Source organism: Suricata suricatta, chromosome 8, assembly GCF_006229205.1.
Source record: "Suricata suricatta isolate VVHF042 chromosome 8, meerkat_22Aug2017_6uvM2_HiC, whole genome shotgun sequence".
In the NCBI taxonomy this organism is placed as follows: domain Eukaryota; kingdom Metazoa; phylum Chordata; class Mammalia; order Carnivora; family Herpestidae; genus Suricata; species Suricata suricatta.
This window is the reverse complement of record NC_043707.1, coordinates 141,369,229-141,392,382: the sequence shown is the minus strand read 5'-3', so window position 1 is coordinate 141,392,382 and position 23,154 is coordinate 141,369,229. Positions and strand designations below refer to the sequence as shown.

The 23,154-nt window shown below is 60.1% G+C and overlaps 3 protein-coding genes across 8 annotated transcripts in view; 2 read left to right on the top strand and 1 right to left on the bottom strand.

The window, feature by feature from the left end:
• The window catches only part of SAMD11 (sterile alpha motif domain containing 11), a 21,177-nt gene extending 17,230 nt beyond the window's left edge, over window positions 1–3,947 (top strand). The window contains exons 9-14 of the mRNA XM_029945954.1: window positions 34–211; window positions 430–508; window positions 592–1,106; window positions 1,327–1,451; window positions 1,842–1,952; window positions 2,067–3,947. Of these exons, the coding sequence (XP_029801814.1) occupies window positions 34–211; window positions 430–508; window positions 592–1,106; window positions 1,327–1,451; window positions 1,842–1,952; window positions 2,067–2,312 (1,254 nt within the window). The 3' untranslated portion in view covers window positions 2,313–3,947. The remainder of the gene's footprint in view (window positions 1–33; window positions 212–429; window positions 509–591; window positions 1,107–1,326; window positions 1,452–1,841; window positions 1,953–2,066) is intronic.
• On the bottom strand, window positions 2,404–15,372 carry NOC2L (NOC2 like nucleolar associated transcriptional repressor). Of its 2 annotated transcripts, none has more exons than XM_029946261.1 (19): window positions 15,319–15,372; window positions 15,017–15,169; window positions 13,654–13,828; window positions 13,443–13,565; window positions 12,601–12,721; window positions 12,425–12,515; window positions 11,725–11,803; window positions 11,486–11,596; window positions 10,960–11,073; window positions 10,064–10,252; window positions 9,658–9,797; window positions 8,718–8,829; window positions 7,052–7,165; window positions 6,603–6,704; window positions 5,247–5,390; window positions 5,001–5,114; window positions 3,882–4,014; window positions 3,408–3,506; window positions 2,404–3,100 (listed from the first exon to the last, which is right to left on the bottom strand). In XM_029946261.1, exons 1-19 carry the CDS (start codon window positions 15,342–15,344, stop codon window positions 2,994–2,996), a joined length of 2,247 nt encoding a protein of 748 aa, XP_029802121.1. In that variant the 5' UTR covers window positions 15,345–15,372; the 3' UTR covers window positions 2,404–2,993. The 2 variants fall into 2 exon arrangements, with proteins under 2 accessions (XP_029802121.1, XP_029802122.1); XM_029946262.1 differs by having other exon boundaries at window positions 12,601–12,718.
• Window positions 15,373–16,873: 1,501 nt separating this feature from the next.
• Window positions 16,874–22,711, top strand: KLHL17 (kelch like family member 17). Of its 5 annotated transcripts, none has more exons than XM_029946266.1 (12): window positions 16,874–17,098; window positions 17,960–18,219; window positions 18,321–18,442; window positions 18,594–18,815; window positions 19,294–19,410; window positions 19,602–19,815; window positions 20,132–20,276; window positions 20,361–20,528; window positions 20,954–21,042; window positions 21,141–21,214; window positions 21,426–21,607; window positions 21,806–22,711. In XM_029946266.1, exons 1-12 carry the CDS (start codon window positions 16,989–16,991, stop codon window positions 22,032–22,034), a joined length of 1,932 nt encoding a protein of 643 aa, XP_029802126.1. In that variant the 5' UTR covers window positions 16,874–16,988; the 3' UTR covers window positions 22,035–22,711. The 5 variants fall into 5 exon arrangements, with proteins under 5 accessions (XP_029802126.1, XP_029802124.1, XP_029802127.1 ...); XM_029946264.1 differs by having other exon boundaries at window positions 19,225–19,410; XM_029946263.1 differs by lacking the exon at window positions 16,874–17,098 and adding an exon at window positions 17,438–17,758 and having other exon boundaries at window positions 19,225–19,410.
• The last annotated feature ends 443 nt before the right edge of the window (window positions 22,712–23,154 follow it).

Genomic DNA, 23,154 nt, shown 5'->3' with positions numbered 1-23,154 from the left:
GGCGGCGGCGGCGGCGGCGGCGGCGGGGCGCAGGGGAGTTCCGGGAAGAGAAAGGGCGCGCGGGCGCTCACCGCTTACTTCCTCGTCGTCCACAGGGAGCTGTCGCAGCCACCCCCTTTGTTGTCGCCCCAGAATGCCCCTCACATCGCCCTGGGCTCCCACCTCCGGCCTCCCTTTTTGGGGGTGCCCTCGGCCCTGTGCCACACCCCAGGTGAGAGGAAGGCGGGTGTGCGACCCTGTGTCCTAAGGGGCTCGTGAGCGCGCACGCCGGGAGGCCGTAGGTATGGGTGCATCGGGTTTGCCTGCGACCGACCCGGCTTCCACAGTACCCGTCCTCGCCCCTGTCGAAGCCAAGGTCAAACCAGGTGGGCTTGGGCGGCCCTAGATCACTCGGCCACCTGGCCTCGTGGTCTGTCCCCTTCCCACCAGGTTACGGCTTCCTGCCCCCTGCCCAGGCGGAGATGCTCGCCCGGCAGCAGGAACTCCTGCGGAAGCAGAACCTGGCCCGGTAAGCGCCGTGGCGGCCGGTGAGGAGGTGGCGGCATCGCCGAGCCACAAGACTCACACGACCGTTCGCTCTCCCCGGTCCAGGCTGGAGATGTCGGCAGAGCTGCTGCGTCAGAAGGAGCTGGAGAGCGCGCACCGGCCGCAGCTGCTAGCGCCCGAAGCCGCCCTGCGCCCGGCCGACGGCGCGGAGGAGGCGCAGCGGCGCGGGGCCATGCTGGTGCTGAGACACAGCTCCGCGCCGCTGCTGGCCCTGCCCCCCCAGGGACCCCCGGGCCCCAGCACGCCCACCCCTCCCCGGGAGCCTGTCCGTCGAGGCCCTCGTAAGGGGGGACCCAGCCCTGCCTCAGCCCACTCCAGTGAGTCCAAGGAGACCACGGGGGCTGGGCTCTGGGCACAAGATGGCTCTGAGGATGAGCACCCAAAGGACTCAGAAGGAGAGGACCCTGAGATGGTCGCTGCCGGGGGCCTGGGCCCCACGCTAGGCCAAGCCCCAACTGGACGGGCCAGCCCTGAGGGGAAGGGGCTTCTCTCAGGGTCCATGCTGCCCCCTCCACTGCCCTTGGGCTTACCCTACGCTGTCAGCCCCTACTTCCACACAGGTGGGCATCCCCTCTCCTGCTTTAGATCCCTCCGTGGGGTGAAAAGAAGCCTAGCTCTTCCCCACCCCTTCCCCGGGGCTTAGGGAGGGTATCCGTGGAAAACTATCCCTTTTGCTGGTAAATCTAACCCCTCTGAAGTATTTGGGCAAAGGTCAGCAGACAAGGATGGGGATCTAGGAAGGAGCTGGCCATAGTCCTAGTAATAACCGCCCTAACCCAGGCACCACGGGGGGACTCTTCGTGGATGGGGAGGAGGCCACAGCCCCTGAGGACCTCAGCAAGTGGACGGTGGACGATGTCTGCAGCTTTGTGGGGGGCCTGTCTGGCTGTGGAGAATATGCACCGGTGAGGGGGGTTGGGGGACACCTACCTGAGATGGTTCTGAGTTCTCCATTCCCCAGCACCTCTCCCTACCCCACACCTCCCTTTCTCAACCCCAGTGTGTATGTGTGTGGGGGGGGAGGGAGGGAATGCTGCTTGCATGCTTCCCCCTGCCCTCTGCCATGCCAGTGCCTCCACCTCCAACACTGGCACATACGTGCTCAACACAAAGATCGTCCTTTCATTCACAAGTTTTTCTGGCAAACTGCGCCAACAGCTTCTCTTGGCCCTGTTCCCACTGAAGAGCCTTGAGGCAACCCAGACACTCCGTACTTGGTGGGCTGGAGGGATCCGGCTGGATGGGCAGGCACTGGTCGGTTCCTGCACTTAGGCTATGACATGTCACCACCCCAGGTCTTCAGAGAACAGGGGATCGACGGGGAGACCTTGCCCCTGCTGACTGAGGAGCACCTCCTGTCCACCATGGGGTTGAAGCTTGGGCCTGCTCTCAAGATCCGGGCCCAGGTGAGTGCCAGTGGGGGGCCATAGTCTCCAAACACTGGTGGGTCAGCACTGAGGCTCTTTGTGGCTGTAGGCCAGCAGCCCAGCAGGCCCCCACCCAGGCCCATCTCTCCGCAGGTGGCCAAGCGCCTGGGCAGAGTCTTCTACATGGCCAGCTTCCCTGTGGCTTTGCCACTACAGCCACCAACACTGCGGGCCCCAGAGCGGGAGCTTGCCTCTGGGGAGCAGGCCCTGTCCCCAGCACTGGCCCCTTCCCCCTATGGTGGGGGGCACCCCCCTGCCGGGAGAGCTTCACCCAAGCAAGAGAACGGAACCGTGGCTCTACTCCCAGGACCTGCCGACCCCTCCCAGCCTCTGTGCTGAACTGGAGGCTGAACCACCCTGACCCCTAAGCCCTTCAGTGCCAGCGGCTCTGATACAAAGGACCCACCCCCACAGCTTATCTTCCTTTTGGTTTTGGATGCAAAAACACAGATTTTTTTTAAAAGGAGAACGTTGACTTCAGAGCAAGTTTCTGAAACTCTGGGAGTAAAGCCAGGTGCAGACAGCCTGGGGACTCAAACCTGAGCCCAGGCACAGGGACTCTGTGTCCTGGGTACCTGCAGACAAACCAAAGACTGACAAAGGAGGCAGAGAAGGCACATCATGCCATACTGGCCCTGGCCATGCTTGCTGGCTCCCTCTGGAACTGGGACGGCTTTCTGCGAGGTTTTCAGGATCCTGCCCTTGGGTGAAAGGTCAGGGCAGAGACCCACTCTGGATCAGCGTCCCTCATGGGGCTGATGTTTCCAACCTGGCACTGCGGTGCACACGGTGCTGGTCTCCCTCCCCACAGCCACCGCTCCAAGGACCTGCACAGGGCTCGGTACTTGCTGGTCTTTCATGTTGTAAAAATAAAGCCCAGTCCACCATCAACTGCTCTCCCCCCACTGCACGGTCCCTGGCCTTGGGGTTCAGCGCTGGCCAAGAAGACACAAGCCCAGCTGCCTGGTGAGGTGGGAACGCTGCACGGCAGTCCCCGCAGGCCCCCCAGGCTGGCAGCCCTCAGTCCTCCTCAGAGAGCTGTAGGTCCTGCAACTCATCCTCTGGTCCCTGGGCCAGCCGCCACAGCTCCCCGAGGTCCAGCCCCACCTCTGTGTCTGGGCCTCCATCTGCAGGGAGAGACCGAGGCTACATAAATTCTGCTTTATCAGGAAGAAGCCAGCCTTGGAGATTACTCATCACTAATTAATCACAGCCCTAATTAATTTATTGGTGCCGCTGTTACTGGCTGCCAGAGCGAGCAGGAACAGAGCAGCTGCTCTGGCATCCCCAAGGAGGCGTGTGGGCCCAAGAAAGCCATCTTCCCGCCCAACAGCCCCCGCCCACCCAGCCACCGACACCCATGACAGCCTTGGGCTCCTGAACAGATCGGCTCAAAGGGCCACAGCCCCACCCTCACTCCCAGGAACCACTTACCCTTGGAATTGCTGATTTCCTCCTGGCTGCTGAGGCTGCCATCTTCCTCCTCTTTTTCCTCCTCTACCCTCTGCCAAGCTCTTAGGGACCCAGGCATCCCTGGGGACCAAGCAAAAGAGCCCATGGGAGTGGGCCCACCAGCAAATACATACTCGGGACAGCTAATGTAAGAGTGTGGGCCAGGCTCACAACCCCACACCCACCCACCCTCCCCTCAGGCCCTCTCTGTACAGGTGGATTCAGAAGTGCCCAGCAAGTAGCAGGGGTGAGGGAAGAAGATCACGGGACACGTGCTCCAATTCCAGGAGGCCCGCACCTCAGCACAAGCAGAGTGGTGGGAGAAGGGGCACAGCAAGCATGAGCAGCAAGGTGGAAGCAGGCAGCCTCTTCTGAGTCCGTGAGGTGCCTCAGGAAGCTCCCGGGGCCCACCTGCCCCTTCCCCGCACGGAGCTCAGGCTGAGCGCAGGTGCCTACCTCTCGCTGAGAAGTCCATGGCACTATCTTCATCACTGTCCAGATCAAAGAGGTCCTTAAATTCCACTCTGTCTTCATTCTTATGGTCTCCCGCCTTCCGCCGCTTTATCTCTGGGAAGTTCAAGTCTTCTAGCTGGAAGAACCCAAAACCAGAGTAGGTCGGGGTGGTGAGGTGGCCATGAGAGAAGCCGCCTGGCCTAACCCCCAGCCCACCTTGTCTCAGCCCTGGGCCCCACCTTCCACCTTGAGGCGCGGCTCACAGCCTCGGCTGGGTCACACCAGGCCTCACACAGCAAGAGCCCTGAAGACAGCTACTGTCCTGCCCTTGGGTTCCTAAAGACAGACTTTACCCAAACCCTGTGTCGCTTTTCCGTTTCCCTTCAGGCCTCGCCTCCCAACCGGTCCTCTACACAGACTCTGCTTGGCCCTTTTCTAGCCAACTCGGTCAGCATCACTGGGTAGGACTCCTGGACAGCCACCCTGCCAGGCAGGTGAGGAGGCCCCTGCCACACACACTGCCATCCAGGGCATGGTCACATCCACTGGTTGGAGGCCCAGTTTAGGACCCACCCCCACCTTCGTGTCTCTACATCATGAGCCTTCGCTCCCAGGGTAGACTGCAGACCCAAGACACCAGCACAGGGATACAGGAGCAGGCACGCCACACAGCACGAAGCTGTCCCCTCAAGTCACACCATGCCACCTCTACTGGCCAGACCCAGACTCAAAGGCATAGCTCTTCCCACCCCTCCTTGCCCGCCCTCCTGGTGCCCACAGACTGACCTGAGAAACAAGGTCAGTCTAGCCACTTACTCCCCCAAAGTCTCCAGGCAGTCAGGCCAGAGACGTGGTACTGACCTCCTCCTGGGGGTCATGAGAGAAGCTGCCTGATCACCCAGTTCTGCATGACATCTGCCCCTTCAGAGCAGCCACAGGACAGGCTCCGGCCGTGGACAGGCCTCAACAATCCTGGTGACATCGTCCCTGAGACGATTACCTCCCACAAGCCCCCTTCCCCACTCTGGTCTTAAAGTCATAGCCAGGGATCTAGATTCTTGTCTCAGAACCAACCAGGTGGCCATGCCCACGCCCATCTCCAAACCTCCCCTGCAGACATACCCGCTCTTTGCCACTGATCTCCAGCTGGATCTCTCGCTCCCTCAGCTTCCGCCACTGGCTGTAGTACTTGGTGAGAGGGGTCCCTTCTTCTCGGGTCTGCTTCTCCCAGGTATCCTATCGGAAGAGGTTCAGGATCACCTGCACCTGGGGGGGGAACCTCCAAACCCCAGCCCTACACTGACTAGTGCCCTCAGGTAGTGCTGCCCCCCCCCCCGCCCCCCGCCCAGGCACCAGCTCCCAGCTGACCACTGCACGCTGGTCAGCCACGCCGAAGGAGGCCCCCTGGCGGCGGCTGCGGATGTACTCGGCATTCTCCTGCACCTTCTCTAGCAGCTGGCGCAGCTGCCGGCAGTAATTGGCCACCTTGCACTCCCGGAGGAAGGATTTCAACTGCAAAGGGAACGGGGCGGCGTGGTGCTCAGCCTAGGTCCAGGCACAGAGCCACTCTGCACCCCCTGACCTGCCTGAGTCACACGTGACCGCAGGGAAGCGATGGGGGAGCGGGAAACGTGGGTTCGTGGGTCTCACGGCCCTCGCACACGGTTGTACACAGCAGTTATGTCGTTCGTGGGGGGTGGGGTGGGGCTGCATGACCCGTTGCCTGGGCCCATCGCACGGGCCAGGCTGAGGAGCAGGCGGCAGCAGTGGGCCGCATGGGTCTGCCCTTCAGATCAACCCCACCCTCAGCCTGTCTCTGTAGATAAAGTTGCATCAATACGCATCCACACTCATTCACTTATCATCACTGTGATTTTTTGTATTTCAAGAGGTGACTTGAGTAGTTGGGAAACCATATGACTATAAAGCCTAAAACACCATTTGGTTGTCTACCAGAACAGTCTACTGATCCCTGTTCTAGACCATGATTCCTGGGACCTGGAGTCCAGAAATCAAGCCTTGCAGACACAGCCACACATGTCTGGATGGGCCTCCGAGCCGGGGGCAGTTCTGGTGTAGGCAGCCCACCCAGCCCTACTCACCAAGCAGGCCTATAACTGGGGGTGCTGATTCTTCCCCCCAGAGCCAGATACAGACAGGACTTGGCCCTTCCCATGAAAGGCACCTGCCTTTCGCAGGCCCAGAAGGGACTTCTGAGAGAAAGAACTCCAACCCCGCCCTTGTATCACCTAAGGAAAGCTGAGTTGGGGACGGTGGACTTCCTCCTGTCCCAAACCTAAACCCAGGACCACTTGGGAAAGTACACAGTCAAGAGAGCAGCTTGACCCAGGGCTGGGGGGCCGGGTCCAGCCTGCTCTGCCAGGACTCCTCCTAGAAGAGAATTCTCGGCCAGTCTGGTCCCTGGCCTGAGGCAGACCTGGGGAGGAGCTGGCAAGTCCTAGGGTCCCTGTTAACTTGCCTGGGCCAGCCCCAGCCCTCAGGGCTCCACGCCCCAACTACCTATGTTGAGGCAGTACTAACATCAAACCCCTCAGCAAGTTAGGCTCCACTCCTGACCCTTTGTGGCTGTGACAAGGCTGCCTCCTTCTGGCTGGCCCCTGTGTAAATGGGAAGCTGAGCCTGTGGACAGCCTGGCCTGCTGTACAGCACACCAGCCGGGGATCCGGGAAAGGTAGGGGGAGCCAGGCAGCTGGAGGCACGCACCTGCAGGACGGCGGGCAGCGCCAGCTCGGGGAATGCAATGCTATGGGCTTGGCTGTGCAGGTACTCCAGGACAAGGTCATACAACTGCTCCACCAGCCCATCCTGAGGCAGCAGAGAAGAAAGAATGTCAAGGGAGATGGGAACTCAGCCGTCTTCTAGCACAAGCCAATACGTCAGCTTGCTATCTGGGGTGGAAATCAGAGGATGTGACTCCACAGCCTCTCCAGAAGCCACATTCAGGCTCGATATGGCCGAGGCCAAGGAGCACCACATCCTCACCAGGAGACCCATGAAGGCCCACACAAACTCGGGAGGGCAGCAAGCTCCCTCCTATCCACACTAATCTGACCCCAGTCACCCCATACACTGACCTCGGGTGCCCTGGAACATTCTGCTATGACCCCACCCAAGGCATTTCCCCAAGCCCCTCCACGGGAGGCCAGCCTTACCCGGTACGCCTTCTCCTGCAGGTTGACCTTGGACAGCTTCAGGATCACAGTGAAGTTGATGGGCTTGGGGCTCATGCGTCCCGGCCTCCTGTTGAAGTCAACCTGCTGGAAAACCTGTCCCAAAGGCGCATCAGCTTGGCCTGCTGTGCCGCATGCCCCACTGCACCCCATCCCCGATCCGTACCCTAGGTCCTAGAAATCCATCATTAAACCAGGGAGAGGAAACCACATGTACTGCCAGTCCTGTGGAGCCACAACCCCTTGCCTTCCAGAGCTCAGGCCTCTGAGGAAATCACTTCATTGCAGAGTGAGACTCTGGCCAATAGGGGCAGGACCAGGCACACACCCGTGTACACTGCTACCGACCCTCTCCTGAAACTAGACCAAGAAGCCCTAAGAACCAGTGTCTGGAAACAAAAGAAAGGTCTTTTCTGTACAGGGCCACTGACACTGCAATGTCCTCACCCAGGATGGCATTCCCCAACGCCTGGTCCCAACCCCCAGGCTGCATGCCGGGAGTGCTATGCCAATGGACAGAGGGTCTCAGCAAGAACCTGGAGAGCTCACAACCCCTCAGGCTCCACAGAGACCACAGACTGTGCACATCGGTCTCTGCCTGTCAGGGAAGCCCTCCCCAGGTCCGAAGGCTGCGAGCTGCCCTGGGGCGGCAGAGTAGGAGCCAGGCCTGGCCCCTCCTCAGCACCCATGCACAGGGGTGATCCAGAATGTTGTCCTGAGGGGGATGGGTGGCCAATGCTTAAGACACCAAAGAGCAGAGGATGATGCTTCACAGCTAGGTTGGCACAACTCCAGATAAAAAGCACCCATGACTGTGGTAATAAAGGGTTTCCCCAGGGGACTGCTGTCCTTCCTCTAGCCTGGCTCAGCCTGAGGTGGAGTGGGGGCTGCTCTCCACACCCCTTCCCACCCACCCAGGGAAGCAAGGGCAAAAACTCCCTAGAGGCCAAGAGCTTTCCTTCTGCCTCTGTGACTTATTTTCTCTGGAAAGCACAGGCCTGCAGCCATGGGTGTAAAAAGGACATGCCAGTAGAGCTGTGGCATGCTGAAGCAAGGATCGGTACAATAAAACACGAAATCAGAGCAGAAACCCTCCAGGGGTGCCCTTCTCTCCGCTACATTGGTAAACAGGTGCAGACCACAGCCCTGGCCACACTGAAACACTAATGTGGCCCATCCAGCAGGTGGCACTAAGGGCCTCTCCGACAGGGAGATGTGAAGTCCTAGAGATACAGTAGGTTGGGACCTAAGCCCCAGCCATGCAAGTACGCGCACGTGCGTGCACGCACACGAAGGAGCGTACAGAAAGACACACAGCTCTGGAATCAGATCTAGGCTTCCAGCCCAGCTCTCCCGCTCACGGTTAGAGACCTGCCAGACCCAAGCGTGTCCTAAATCCAGCACCCTCAGGCCGGTCCTGCAAAGCAGCTATCCCCTGTCCTCACTGCCACTCGCCTGCCAACATGCACGCGCCAGCTCGGGCAAGCGGCACAGTGCTGCACAGAGCACATCCTCATAAAATCTGCACTCAGGAGGGTTATCCTGTCTCTCGGGATATGCGGTCCATGCACCCCAAGGGGCGCCTCCGAGCAGAGCACAGAGGCACTGTGTCGCCCCACCCCGCCCCAAGCGACAGGCACCCGCTTACCTCCAGGACAAAGGGCAGCACTGGGATGAAGGTGCCAGTGCTCTCCGAGAGCAGCGTCAGAGCACGCACGCAATGCATGCGCAGGGGATAGAAGCGGGCGGTGGGGACCAGCCTGGGGGCGCGGAAAGGCAGGAGTGAGCAGAGGCCCCAGCCTGGTTCTCCGTGACCCGTTCCTACCCATGGGGCTCGAACCTCAGGAAGGGTCCCTCTTGGTCATTTCCGTCAGGTTCAGCAGCCCCACCTGCCATACCTGATTCCTCCAGACAGAACAGACGAGAACAGAAGCCCCCGACTGAAATCTGGGTCCTAAGGACCTGCCTCCTCACTCAGTTATCAGGGTGAGGGAACACCCCACACAGCTTCTAACTTAATTTCACTTTAATGCAGGAGGGTCCCTCAAGGCTTTCTTTCTTCCCTGCTCCCTGTTTTCAAGGCTTTCCCTACAAGGGCGCAGGGGCCACCCCCTCCTGGCCAACAAAGGCAGCCAGCCACTTGGCCACATGCAGGCTCTCCATTGTCTGTCCCCAGAAACCAGAGCTCACCGGGCACAATGGAAATGTGGCATGTTGCACCAGACCTGCTATCCAAGAACCCCAGGTAACACACCCAAACTCCCTTCAAACTGCACAAAGTCCCTTCTACCCAGCATCCCCCAGAATGCAAGAATCTGGTCTCTGGGCCACAGACGGCGCCACCCCCAGTCCTTCCTCAGGCACTACCAGGCCACAGACCCCAGGGCCCAGGGATGGCTCATACCCTTGGAGAATTAGCTCTTCCTGACCCTCCAGGATGCCTCCCTGTGTAACCCTGACCTCCAAACCAGCCTCCTGCGACCCTGTCCAAAGACAGTCTGTATAACCCTGACCCCCACAACAGCCCCTGGAACCCTGACCCTGGCCTCGTTTGGCCCTAAGGGTGACCCTGCCCATCCCTGACTCACTTGATGCAGCCAATGACCACTTGGGAGAGAGGGTAGATCAAGGGCTGGAGGACTTCGCTGGGGTGCACGGTGCTGAGGGCGCGACACCACAGGTAGAGACAGTGCACAAACTGCCAGTTGTACACGGACTGGTATGTCTCCTGGACACAGAGTGAAGTCCATTTCTGCGTCAGCCCAGGAGTCCCAGGAGGGTCCAGCCCTTCTTCACCCACCATGTGCACAGGGTCCCAGACGGCAGCAGCAGTGACCACACACCCGGCCCCCACACCACCTGCCCTGAGAGGTGTCTGTATCTTCAACCTGTTCCCAAAGCCCCCACCCAGGCACGGGGTTGTCTCTCCCTAGAGAGGGAGGCTTCCAGGAGGCTCCAGGCACCAACCCCCACCCCATGAGCCCAACCACATACCTTCTTGCGTGTGGTCATGGCATTGCGCAGGTGGATGGCGAGCTGGCGAATGTAGAGGAAGGCATGCTGGTAGGCGATGCCAGTGTCCAGGGCGAGCAGCTCGGTCAGGGTCCGCTGCATGAAGTTGATGAAGGGCAGGGTGCTGGGGGAGGTAAACTTGCAGTTCCTCACATAGGTGATGTACATTTGCTGTCAGGAAGATGCCAGGCAGAGCCACCTGAGCTCCCGGGGCCCTTAGCCACCGCCCAGCTTCAAGCCACCGCCAGACACCTGGTCTTTTCCTCAGAGCTGCCTCGGTGGGAACCACGGGCTGGCCATGTCTGCTGCAGACCCCTCCCCCTACAAGGCACTTGCTTGTGGGGCCCCCTGCTGCTCAGCCTCCACACGGGCACACCCCTTAATTTCACGCACAAAGCCTGTAGTGCAGAGAACAGGAGGCTTACGAGGGATGAAGTGCCAAGACAAATGCAGCATGAATACTGCAGAAAGAAAAGGACCGTGGAGGGACTGGGGGGAGGCGGGTAGGAAAGCTCCAGCTGCAGGCCAGGCCCGGGCAGGAGTTTCCGGAGGGTTACCACGCAGGACACGTCACGCCTGGCTTGCAGCCGGGCAGCAGGGCTCCTGTTGTCCATACCTAATGTGCTCATCCACTGAGGGGAAGGTTGTGCAGAGCAGTCTGTGGAGCCCCACGGGACCAAGAGCTCCCATCCCTGTCACTGTCCCCCACCTCCCAGGGAGGGAACTGTGATGATGGCCGGAGTCAGCCCCTGGAGCCACAGTGTCAACAAGAGGAGCTGACCACACAGGCAACCGCCCAGCCCTCAGGCCAAGACTTTCAACCCAGACCCTAACGGACACAGACCTGGGGGCATGAGACGCAGGAGCGGGGGACCTACCTTGAGGACAGGACTCAGGAAGACATCCTTCCTGTGCCGACAGACCCTGACGAGGACCAGGAAGGCCAGCACACGCACTGTCTCTTCACCTGTGCTCCACAGGACCACCATCCTCTGCATAAGGAGAGACAGGGCCCAGCCCAGCTGGAGGACCCTGTGGTCACTGCTAGGAGACAACCCTTCCCAAAGCACCTCAGGATGGAGCTACAATTACACCTCAGTGAGAAAGTTAACAAAAATGTGAAAGAGAACACAACACTCCCCACGAAGGCCATACCACGGAAACACAGCTTCGGTGTTAGGCACGTATCCAGAAAAGCACGTCTCGCTATGGTTCGTCAGAAAGCACTGCCTCACCCCTGGGCCTGCGGCACCAAGGCCAGAGAGCGGAGTGAAACAGAACCCAGCAGGAGGGAGCGGGGATATCCGGGTGCAGATGCTACCTCCACTCCGGCTAGGAGCAGGGCACGTTTGGGGGGGAGCCACACGCACTTCCCATCAGTGACAAAGGGAGAGGCCTGCATACCTTGAGCAGCATGCGGCACTGCTTGGGAAAGGTCAGGTAGTACGGCACAGAACTGCTGATGTGCTGGAGCACGGCCGCTGCCACTGATGCCTCCGCCACACAGGCCACCAGCTGGGGAGGCAGGAGAGGTCAGGGGGGCCCCAAACCCACTCACATCTGGGAAACAATGAAGGACTGCACCACCGGATTCAGCCAGGACTCCGGGAATATGGGAGACCCTCTCCCCACTGGCACCACACCTGTATGACGGAGCTCAGGTAGACCTTGACGTCCAGCCGGAGCTTGCCCCACAGCGGGCTACTAGACGGCTGCAGCACCCTGCAGAGAGACCAGACCCACCCCACCTTGAGTGAACTCCCCCCCAACCCCGCACTGCACACTTCCTGCCGAAGCCCACCGCCCTCCATGGTGACTGCTCTCCCAGCGCGGGGCCCCCTTCACACAAGAGTCTGTGCCCGGCCAATACCAGCACCGCTGACGATACACGTGGCTATGGCCCGCTCAACGCAGTGGCTATCCCCCTCCACTATCCCCTGTCAGCGACCTCGATGAGGCCCTACCTACAGATCCTCACACCATGCCCAGAGCAAACAGCAAAGGAGTGGATGAAATATTCATTTAAAGACAAAAAAGAGAGTGAAAAAGGGAGAATCGTGACCTAAGAACCTAGAGGTGCAAGGCCAAGCACATGCTCTGGGCCCCCTGAGGAATTCCGGGCAGAGAATGTACCTTGTCAGAAAGAAAAGAGAAAGGAAGAAGGACAAAGTCACCCAAATGGCCCTGCCCAGTCTCTTCCCAGAGCCGGCAAAGGGCCTGGCTCTGTCTTCAATATCCCTCTGCACTGGCTCGGTCTAGAGGGGGCCACTAGATCACAAGGCTTCTGCCTTCCCCAGTGCAGGGTCCTGACCACACCCTCCTACCTCCCCTCTTCCCTTTCACCTGCTCTTGTCCTTTGGGGGTTTCCCAAACAGCAGCTTCTGGAGAGAGCCGAAGAGATCTCTAACGCAGAAGGTGACCAGAGCGTTGAACACTGCAACGAAGGGCCACACGTACCACTCACAGGACAGAAGACAGAACAGACAGCCCGTATCCCAGGTCCCCTGACCCCAGCTCACCAGCACTGTCCGTGACCTGGAATTTGCTGGCTTCGGCACCTTCCTGGTCTCCTTGGGTGGTGAGCACAGCAGCTCGGAATGCCTGCACAACTTCGTGGAACAGCTTTGGAGTAAGGTGCTGCTAAATTAGGAACGAAAGGACCCAGGGTGTTGGGGGGCGGGGGCAGTCGGCTGTGTTGCACAGAACAACAGGCAACCAGGGCTGCAGAACCTGCTCTGTGACAAAAAGACACCCCTTGCCCGCGTTTTGAGACACAGAGCAGAGATGGAATAGAGGCAGCGTTTCGGAGCCACGTGCACAGAACAAAAAACAGAAACAAAAAATAGAGTCCAGAACCTTCCTGGTACGGCAGAGAACCTGGCTCAAGGCTATAGGGGAGAGGCTGAGGTTCCCAGATCTGGATGGTGGCCTGAGTCAGGTGGTTTCTAGGATTCTCCCTTCTGTCTTTTCCTTCCTCTGCAGAAACCAATGTAAAATCCTTGTAAGAAGGCCTCTGGCTCCACTGACTGATAAAGGCAGAGACTATGTCCTACGCACAACAGATTTCAGGGAACAGGGAGCCTGAAAGAGAAAGTGAGTGGAAGAGACCAAGAAGAGCCCCCGGAATCTCTGACTGAAGGAGGCTGCAATCCTGGAGCCTCCTAGCACGAAGGAAGAACCATACGAGATTCTTCATATGAGGGTCTGGTGCTGAAGAGGACTCCAGGGTGGGTGCTCAGAGAAGGGGCTCCTCCCATCTGCACAGACCCAGGTAACGGAAGTGAAATGCAAGGGCAGACTCCCAAAGGGGGGGCGGGGGTGAGTGTGTGTGTCCAGCTGCCCACACCATGCTACTTCTCACCATTGCTGCCTGCTTCCACCTCTCGACCATGGCTAGGGTCATGGGCACAGAATCCCTTTTCTTCCCCTTCAGTCCTCTGGGGACCTCATCCTCGTCAGAATCTTCCTCCTCCACACTTGCTTCCTGCACCAGACACAGAGGACAGGGCTGGAACAGGCTGGAGAGGCCACCAGTGTGCCCCTGCCCCCATCACCTCTGCCTAAGCCCTCACTTCCAGCGCGTCCGGCAGAGAGTGGAGCTGCTCCTCTTCGTCCTCAGCACTGTCCGAGTCACTGAAGTCCAACAAGCTCTGGTCGTTCTCCTGCAGGAACTTGTAGAAGTCCGGGTCTTTGTCCTTCAGCCGAGAGAGCTGGTCCTTATGCTCAGATGCACGACCTTTACGCCGGCTGAGAAGGCAGGGGTCATCAAGTCCAATGGACAGGCATAGGCCACAGGGCTGGGGAGTAGGGGATGTGGGGTACGGCTTCCTGTCCTCCACGCTGTAAGCTTGCCAGCCTCCACAGAGAAACTACAGGGCTTGATCTGCTCTCTCCTCAATAGCTACCCACAACCAAGGTAGGGGGATTTCAAGCGGATTCCTCTCTCCCCCAAACTCTACACTCCCATATCCAACTGCCTCGACACCTGCATTTCAAACCCACATACAACACGGAACTTGTGGCTCCCCCAAACTTGCTCTGCTCCCGTGGTAACACTACCTCTACAGGTACTCAGGTGAAAGGCAACCTCCATTTTTCATACCCAGTACATGATGTGCCATGAGATCTAATGAGCAAAAGCCCTTCAAGCCCCTCACGCCTCCTTTTTAAACCAGCACCATCTCTCAACTGTGCCGATGACCACAGTGGTCTCTCCCTGTCTCTGTACCCACCACCCACAAGCTACTCCCCAAACAGCAACCCAAGAGACCCTTTGTGCCACGTGTCATGTGACATTACTTCATAGTTCAAAATGCTCAGATAACTTCCCATTTTGCTGGCGTGTTTCCTAAACGGTCTACAAAATCTGACCTTATCATCACTTCTTCTGGCTCACCTCCTACTACCCACCCCCCAACTCCCGCATACACACTCACCTCGGTGTGAGACCGGCCCCACCTCAGGAGCTCTGCTGTTCCTGCTACATGAGACCCCAACGCGTTCTCCGCCTCTGCGTGGCTTACCCTCTCGGGTCTCTGACCAACTACCACCTCCTCAAAGGGCCTTCCTCACTAAACACACAAACAGTTGTCCCCCAACAGGCTCCCCATTTCTCTAGCCCCTTCGATTTTTCCTATTTGCCGCACTTATTTCTTCTAACATGCTACACGTCGGGATTCACCCGAGCCCGAGCGAGCTCCTCTACACCAGAAAAGGACTTTTCTATTATTCACCAGTGTAGGTTTGTCACAAAACAGGACCTCGGCAAACACTGGAAGAAAGAATGGATAAAGCGAAGGGTCTGGGGAAGGGGTCAGAGACCCTTAGGCCTCAGTCCTGAGGCTCCAGGAGTGGTCAACATCCACGTGACGGGTGGGCCAGAACCGTGAAAAGGATTTGGATTTGCAGATGTCCCATGGGAAACGCTCCCCTCACCTGTACGACGCGCTTCCCCCTGGCTCATCCAGGCTCCGGTCGGCTCCACCCGCCGCCCACATCTCCGCTTCTGGGGCTCCTTCGGGCTCCGATTCAGACTCAGAATCAAAGCCCGAAGCCAAGAACTCGTCCACCGTCAGCTCCGCCAGGCGCCTGTGGGTTACATCTGAATCAAGACTCCCTGCCAGCCCGGCTTGCCGCAGCCTTGCTGCACCAGGAACGCATATAAGCTCAAGGAGACCCCCCCTTTGAATATAAGGACCCATTGGAAGGCCGAATCGATTCTCAGATTCTCAACTTACCGCTTGTTGCCCCGCACCACCGCCATCTCTGCCAGCCCTCCGCGTGCGCCCCACTTCCGGCCCCAGAATGCCGTGCGTTAGCCGCACTTCCTCCAGGCGGCCCCGCCCCCAACACCGCCCTTCCGCGCCCCACTGGTGGCTCTAAGTTTCTCCAACCATGGCTCGGGAGGCATCCAGGCGGGAGGGCGCATTCACATCTTCCTTGCGGCGGGGGGGGGGGGGGCTCGATGGTAGGTGGGATTGGGGCTAATGGCCCCATGGGTATCGCACACATCACTGAGTGCCGGGCTGTAGCTCTCGAAAATCGGACAGGACTGCATAGGATGGAATCCTGACCTCCTGCTCACAAAGCTGTGTCCTTTCTGGTTCCAAGAGACAGTAATAGCGGTACCTGTCTGAGGGGAGATGAGGCCCTGGACCTGGGGAACCCTCTCCCAGCCCTGCCCACAGCCTCCCTAGATCTCCATAGCACGTGCCTGTGAGAATGTCAATGCACTGACAAAGGACAGAATGCATCCAGATGGAGACATTGGGCAGAGAAGACTTCTATGCAACAAGGTTTTACAAATCAATAATAAAAAGCCAGTAACCTCGTAGGAGAAATGGCCTAGTTGAAAAGGCAATGCCTTAGGTGGGCAGTTTGCCAAAAAAAATGAACTCTGATGGACAAGCAAGTCTCATCTGGATTAGACGAGGATGAGAATGGTGGGAGTCATTACATTTTCACTGGACAGTCCCCATCATGAGGGGCGGGGGGGGGGGTGCAGGCCATGGGCAGATCCCAGAGCTGTTACACTGAAGTCCGTTTGGCCAAATCTTCCTTAAAGTACTGTGCCTATACTTCAGTGCAGCGAGTCCTCTGCCAGGAATTTGCCTAGGAATGCATTAGTCCCTAGTCCACAATATGGGGCTGGGCATTGATGGCCACTTTTCCTTTGCCCTGTCCTGGGTACAACAGGTACAAAGGCCCAGAAGCTGAAAGTTTGCCTTGCTTGGAGAAGAAAGGAGGTGGAAAGCCAACTTATGCCCTCTTTCCCTCCACCCACCCACTGAAAGTCAAGGGTCTGTGGACCTGGACAGCCAGATCCCACGCCCTCTGGGGAGCAGTCTGGTTGCCAGGTCCCCAGGCCATGCAGCCCTGCCCCACCACACCCTCCCGCGCTCTGCCGAGTTTAAGGCCTGGAACTTGTAGGGGTTCACGGAACGACCTCAGCAAAGGCCAGCCAGGCAAAGTGGTCTGCCTAGGGTCACTAAGAGTCAGGAAGGAGGTGGTCAAACGGTCAGGGAGAATGTGGTCCCAGGCTGCCTTAGGCCCCAGTGGGTCCAGGGTGCTTACAGGGGTGGGGCCTCTTGAATGAATTGGCGGGGATGGATGATGGTTGGGGAGGCTTCTCCTAGGTAGGCGGCAAGCGGGGCCCAGGGGGCTTCCTGAAGGAGGAGGCAGGCGGAGCTCCCATACATTGGGAGGATTAGAGTGCCTCCTTCAGCCCCTATAGACGCGGGCTGCGCGGGAGGCGGGGCGGGCGGCGCCGAGAAACTGCGGCTGAGGGCAGGCGGCGGGACGGAGGGACGCTTAGCGGGCCGCCACCGCCTAGCAGCCCTCCAGCAGTCAGTGCGTCCGTTCGTCGGTGCGTTCTCAGCGGATCGCGGCGGGTCCGGCAGCCGAGCCCATGCAGCCGCGCAGCGAGCGCCCGGCTGGCAGGACACAAAGCCCGGAGCACGGCAGCCCCGGGCCCGGGCCGGAGGCGCCGCCGCCGCCACCGCCGCCGCAGCCGCCGGCGTGAGTGGGCCGAGGGGCTGGGGACCGTAAGCCAGACCTGGGGCTGAGTGGGTCCGGGAAGGAGACAAGGAGGGGCGCGCCGACCCTGGCAGGCTGCTCGGAAGAGCTGCTGCGGGTGCCCCCGCAGTCTGGGCCGGCCGGTGGAGGGTACAACTCTCCCTCCGTTTATCGCGCACACAGCGACGTGGGACAGGACGTCCAGAGGTGGCTTCTTTCCGGAGACTCTGTCCTCTCCCGCCGCCCTTGAGTCAGGCGGCTTGTCTGCAGGATGTGGGGGTGGGGGGGGAGAGGGGCGGGTGGAGCCGCTCCGGAGGGTCAAGCGAGGTTAGGCCTGCTGGTGGGCATAGGGGTCCTCCTCAGAGCTGTCATACAGCATTAGCCAGTTTCACCCCGTGAACATCCTGTGTGCCCAGCTCGTGCGGAGGACACGGACTCACGGGGACCAGGAAGGGTGGCCAGCCACAGACAGAAGAGAGCCTGGTCCTAGGGAGGGCAGAGGAAGCCTGGTTCTTAATGAGAGTCACAGGCAGAGGGGGCCCTGGTTCTTATGGGTACTTCTGGGCAGAGGGGAGTGTGGTGCCAGGAGGGGTCCCAGCAGAGGAAGCTGTACAGGTCTGGCAGCGACATCAGGTGCGTGACCGGACCTCCTGCTAGCAGCAGGTAAGGAACAGTTTTGTCGGACTCTAGGGAGGCTCCCTGTATGTGAGGAAAGGTTGAGGGGGCTGGTCCTTGATGGAAGCCAGGGACAGGCTACTGGAGGGAGGAGTGGCCTCCTGGGGGTCCTGGCCCTGCCTAAGGTTTCAGGGGCGGGTGGACAGCTCCCCGCAGAGTGCACCCTGACCTGGCACTGCCCATCTGCAGCCCAGAGGCAGAGCGTGCGCGTCCTCGGCAGGCCCGGCCCACGGCCCCAATGGAGGGTGCGATGCAGCTGCTGAGCCGTGAGGGTCACACCGTGTCCCACAACTCCAAACGGCACTACCATGACGCCTTCGTGGCCATGAGCCGCATGAGGCAGCGTGGCCTCCTGTGTGACATCGTCCTTCACGTGGCGGCCAAGGAGATCCGAGCTCACAAGGTGGTGCTAGCCTCCTGCAGCCCCTACTTCCACGCCATGTTCACAAGCAAGTACCGCCACACCCAGGCCGGGCACTCGGGGGGGGGGGGGGGTGTTGCTCCGGAGATCTCACAGGGCAGGGACCGGCCTGACCCGCTCTCCCCACAGATGAGATGAGTGAGAGCCGCCAGACGCACGTGACACTGCATGACATTGACCCTCAGGCCTTGGACCAACTGGTGCAGTTTGCGTACACGGCCGAGATCGTCGTGGGCGAAGGCAACGTGCAGGTGCGGTTGCCTTATCTCACGTCCGACATCACCCCCACTGGGCGTCGTGCCTCCGCTCCCGGCGCCCTCCTGTGCCTCTCCCTGCCCCTCAGTCCCCACGCCCTGTTTCTCCGTCCCTGCTCCCCTGGCTGTTTCTCATCTCACCCCGCAGACTCTGCTCCCAGCCGCCAGCCTCCTGCAGCTGAATGGTGTCCGTGACGCCTGCTGCAAGTTCCTGCTGAGTCAGCTGGACCCCTCCAACTGTCTGGGCATCCGGGGCTTTGCTGACACCCATTCGTGTGGTGACCTGCTCAAGGCAGCACACAGGTATGTGCTGCAGCACTTCGTGGACGTGGCCAAGACTGAAGAGTTCATGCTGCTGCCACTGAAGCAGGTAGCGTGCCCGCTGGCGCACGGCCTCAGCCCTGATCCGGGCCCTGGACCCCAGACCCCAGACCCAGTCCTGAGACCCCTTGGCTCCCTTCATCTTGGCCCTCAAGACCTAGCCCTTTGCCCCCCAACCCTAATCCCCAGCCTCTGACCCACATTGCAGCCTCACTGCCCGTCCCCTGCCCAAACCCCACAACCTCATGCTCATTTTCTGGCCCACCCAAGCATCCAGTCTTTGACTTCTGATCCCATCCTGCCCTGACCACATCCCTACCGACCCCCTCTAGTCCCTGGCTCCACGTCCCCAGGACTGCTCTGGGCCTAGGTCCCCAGGAACTCATTCTGTGGCTCCTGACCTCGCTTGGCCCCTTCTCATAGGAACACTGGGCTCCCTATCGGACTCTCCCTCCCAGGCACCTTCAGGGCTCCATGGGCCCCCAAGACCTTCCCCAGATCTCAGGTCTGAGGGTCCCCACCCCCAGGTGCTGGAACTGGTCTCTAGCGACAGCCTGAACGTGCCTTCAGAGGAGGATGTCTACCGTGCCGTCCTGAGCTGGGTCAAGCATGACGTGGATGCTCGGAGGCAGCATGTCCCAAGGGTGAGGCCAGTACCTGGGGGGCCCCAGGGAATACGCAGTGACTGAGGGCCTGGGTACACCTGGGCTCTGCCGCATCCAGAGAACCATCACAGGAGTGATGCAGGCATGTGTTTCAAGAAGGGTCCAGGGCGTCTGAGGTGGATCTCTTCACTGGGGCCCGCCTCCTGACCATGGCACCCCCGCCCCCCCAGCTGATGAAGTGTGTGCGCCTGCCCCTGCTGAGCCGGGACTTCCTGCTGGGCCACGTGGACGCTGAGAGCCTGGTGAGGCACCACCCTGACTGCAAGGACCTGCTCATTGAGGCCCTCAAATTCCACCTGCTGCCTGAGCAGAGAGGCGTCCTGGGCACCAGCCGTACACGGCCCAGGCGCTGTGAGGGCGCTGGCCCTGTGCTCTTTGCCGTGGGTATGTTCACCTGTCACGTCCCTTTGTGTCCAGGCCTCCCATATCGCCTCCTTCTCCCCACCCATCCCTCACCTGTGCCTCCCATCCATGAGCCAGCACGAGCCTACCCCATGTTATATTGGTCACATCCTGCACCCACCCCACACTTGCTTCTCTGTCGGCTTGCAGAGGACCGTGCATGGTGTGACCACTCACCCATCCCCACCCCCACCTACCCTTGGAGACCCCACACTCTTGACGTTGAGCTATGCTAGAGACCTCCAGCCCATTGCCTCCCTGGGCCCCTTGTCCTGCCCCGTCACCTCCCCATCCCTAGGTGGTGGGAGCCTGTTCGCCATCCATGGGGACTGTGAAGCATATGACACACGTACTGACCGCTGGCACGTGGTGGCCTCCATGTCCACACGCCGGGCCCGGGTGGGCGTGGCAGCAGTTGGGAACCGGCTGTATGCCGTGGGTGGGTAAGTGTGGAGGCTGGTCTGGGGTCAGGGGCTCAGCATGTACCCACTGGGTCAGTCCTGACTGGCAACCAACCCCTCCCCTAGTTACGATGGGACTTCAGACCTAGCCACCGTAGAGTCGTACGACCCTGTGACCAACACTTGGCAGCCTGAGGTGTCCATGGGCACAAGGCGCAGCTGCCTGGGGGTGGCTGCCCTGCACGGGCTCCTGTATGCAGCTGGCGGCTACGATGGGGCCTCCTGCCTCAACAGGTAGTGGCCGGGGTCAGGGCCGGGTGGCACCTTGGGGTGGGATTGACTGTAGGTGTGGCTGCATCAGGACTGCAGCAGTTATGCCTGAGGGGAGCAAAGAGGGATCCCACCTGACTCGAGTCATCAGGGGGCCCTGGGCCTCTTCGTCTGCACCAGCCCAGCTGCCCTTTTCTTTTCTTCTCAAGTTCTTCCCACCAGCCCAGGGGCTGGGCCCACGTGGACACTTGCCCAGGATCATTCAGGCAGCCAGCCATTGGCCCATGCCCACCCGGAAGGCCTGCTTCTTGCTCCAGTGGGATTCTGGGCTCAGTCTCTGTGACTGCCCAGCATGGGATTTTAGTCGTTCCATAGGGGAGGGCAGGTCCCGGAACCAGGGCGGCCTTTCTGCCACTGCTCAAGGTCAGTAGCAGACCTGGTGTCCACAGTGCTGAGCGCTATGACCCTCTGACGGGAACATGGACGTCCATCGCTGCCATGAGCACCCGGAGGCGATACGTGCGTGTGGCCATGCTTGGTGGGTGACACGGCCTGATTTGTGTAGTGCCCCCCCCGCCCCCGCCCGCAGGACCCACGTGTAGCAAGCACACCACCATGGCTCTTGCCTCTCTGCAGATGGGAACTTGTATGCCGTGGGCGGTTACGACAGCTCATCGCACCTGGCAACTGTGGAGAAGTATGAGCCTCAGGTACAAAACATCCCGTCAACTTCCAACCACATTAATTTCCCTTCCTAAGAGCTACTTGAGGGCATCACTCTGGTCACCCGCATCACCCAGAGGGCCAACCCTCTACACCCTGTCCGTGTCCCACAGATACCCTTCCCTGGAGTAGGGGTCTGCACTGTGGAGAAGGGAGGCTGGTGATGGGTCTGCCCCCAGCCGCTCTCCTCAACCGCAGGTGAACGCGTGGACCCCCGTGGCCTCCATGTTGAGCCGACGGAGCTCAGCAGGGGTGGCCGTACTGGAGGGGGCCCTCTACGTGGCCGGCGGCAACGATGGCACCAGCTGCCTCAACTCTGTGGAGAGATACAGCCCCAAGGCGGGTGCCTGGGAGAGTGTAGCACCTATGAACATCCGAAGGTGCGCCTGCCCCTCCCCCACACACGGGGTGGGGGGGGGTTGTCACCACCTCCTACCAGAGCCTGGCAGATAGGTCTTAAGGCCTCACCCTGTGTGGGGTGTGCCAACCCCTCCCGTACCCTCCAACCAGCTCCAGGGCCCTGCCCCCAGGGCTCCTCCCCCACTCCCAAGGCTCACCACCCCCCACCACTCCCCTAGGAGCACCCACGACCTAGTGGCCATGGACGGCTGGCTGTACGCGGTGGGGGGCAACGATGGCAGCTCCAGCCTAAACTCCATCGAGAAGTACAACCCGAGGACCAACAAGTGGGTGGCCGCGTCCTGCATGTTCACGCGGCGCAGCAGCGTGGGCGCGGCGGTGCTGGAGCTGCTCAGCTTCCCGCCGCCCTCGTCACCCACGCTGTCCGTGTCGTCCACCAGCCTCTGAGGCGCGCGGGCTGCGCGCACACCGGCCTGCGGCCTCCCGGCCTCCCACATGCCTTAAGCCCCGAGGGGCGGCCCCAGCGCCTCGTGTGTCGGGGGCGGGGTGCTCGACCCCCACCGGGAAAGTCCTGCCCTGTCTGTCCACGTCTCTCTGCGTCGAGGCTGTCCATGTCTGTGTTCGTCCCTCAGTGTTTGTTTATGAGTGTACCGTTTATTTACTTAACGGTCTGTTTATTTATTCATTATTTATTGATCCATGAGCAGCGCAGCACCTACCAGTTTACACGTTTCCCCTCAAAGTGTCCTGTGTCTCTGGGACCAAGCTGCCTTCCCCCGGGTCCTCCCGCCCCCCCTTTGGGCACCAGGGAGAGATGGGTCAGGGGTGAACTCAGACTCTGCAGACCTGGATGGACTGAGGAGCAGATGCAGAGCAGCAGGCCAGGGTTAGTGGGGTGGGGGCTTTCAGAGCAAGTGCAGACCTTTCCAGCCTGGGCTTTGCACACCACCCCTACCTTGCCCAGCCAGGCACACTCCCAAGGAAGGCGTGAAGCAAGTGGGCTTCCTTCTCGTGGACATGGTGTCTTTTCTGGATCCTGCACTGAGCTGAGCACAAGTGTGCCACAGACCCCACACAGCAATATGAGCCAACTTGAACAATAAACATGTTTCCTGGGCTCTGTAGGCTCGAGGCTGAGTGTACATCTCCACCCTTTGGGGTCCTGCTTGGAATGACCAGGAGGGCCTGGGGACAGGTATGCGGCTGGGCGAGGCCCTGCATTGGCCCCTGGGGGCTTTGGCGCAGCATCATCGCATCCAGGTGGAACAGGGCTGCGATGTGGTGGACAAGCGCCCAACCAGGAGTGTCGTTTGCTGTTAGTGTGGTCCCATCTCACCCCAGACCCTGGAGAGGGGGGCGGGTGTACACAGCATTACCCCTGCCTCATCACGATGGTCCCAGGTAAACCCAGGAGGTTTGTGGCCTGCTTCCTGGATGCTGGCCAGGGATGGAGAGGTTGGGGGAGGGTCCTGACTTCCCCTTCCCTAAAGTGGCAAACTCCTGTTTCAGCAGCTGAGAGCAAGCACACACCCCCTTAGTCAGTGGTGACTCAGTAGCATTTAGGTGG

Bases quoted from the DNA above. Each gene is read 5' to 3' on its own strand.
- NOC2L (XM_029946261.1), bottom strand. From the start codon at position 15,344: ATGGCGGTGGTGCGGGGCAACAAGCG. The intron at 13,829-15,016 runs GTGAGGGGAGCG...CTGCCTTCTCAG, and splicing joins GGGGGAAGCGCGTCGTACAG to CCGGCGTAAAGGTCGTGCAT. The intron at 5,115-5,246 runs GTCAGCTGGGAG...CTCTTCCGATAG, and splicing joins TGGCTGACCAGCGTGCAGTG to GATACCTGGGAGAAGCAGAC.
- KLHL17 (XM_029946263.1), top strand. From the start codon at position 17,646: ATGGGTACTTCTGGGCAGAGGGGAGTGTGGTGCCAGGAGGGGTCCCAG. The intron at 18,443-18,593 runs GTGCGGTTGCCT...CTCACCCCGCAG, and splicing joins TGGGCGAAGGCAACGTGCAG to ACTCTGCTCCCAGCCGCCAG. The intron at 21,608-21,805 runs GTGCGCCTGCCC...CCACTCCCCTAG, and splicing joins GCACCTATGAACATCCGAAG to GAGCACCCACGACCTAGTGG.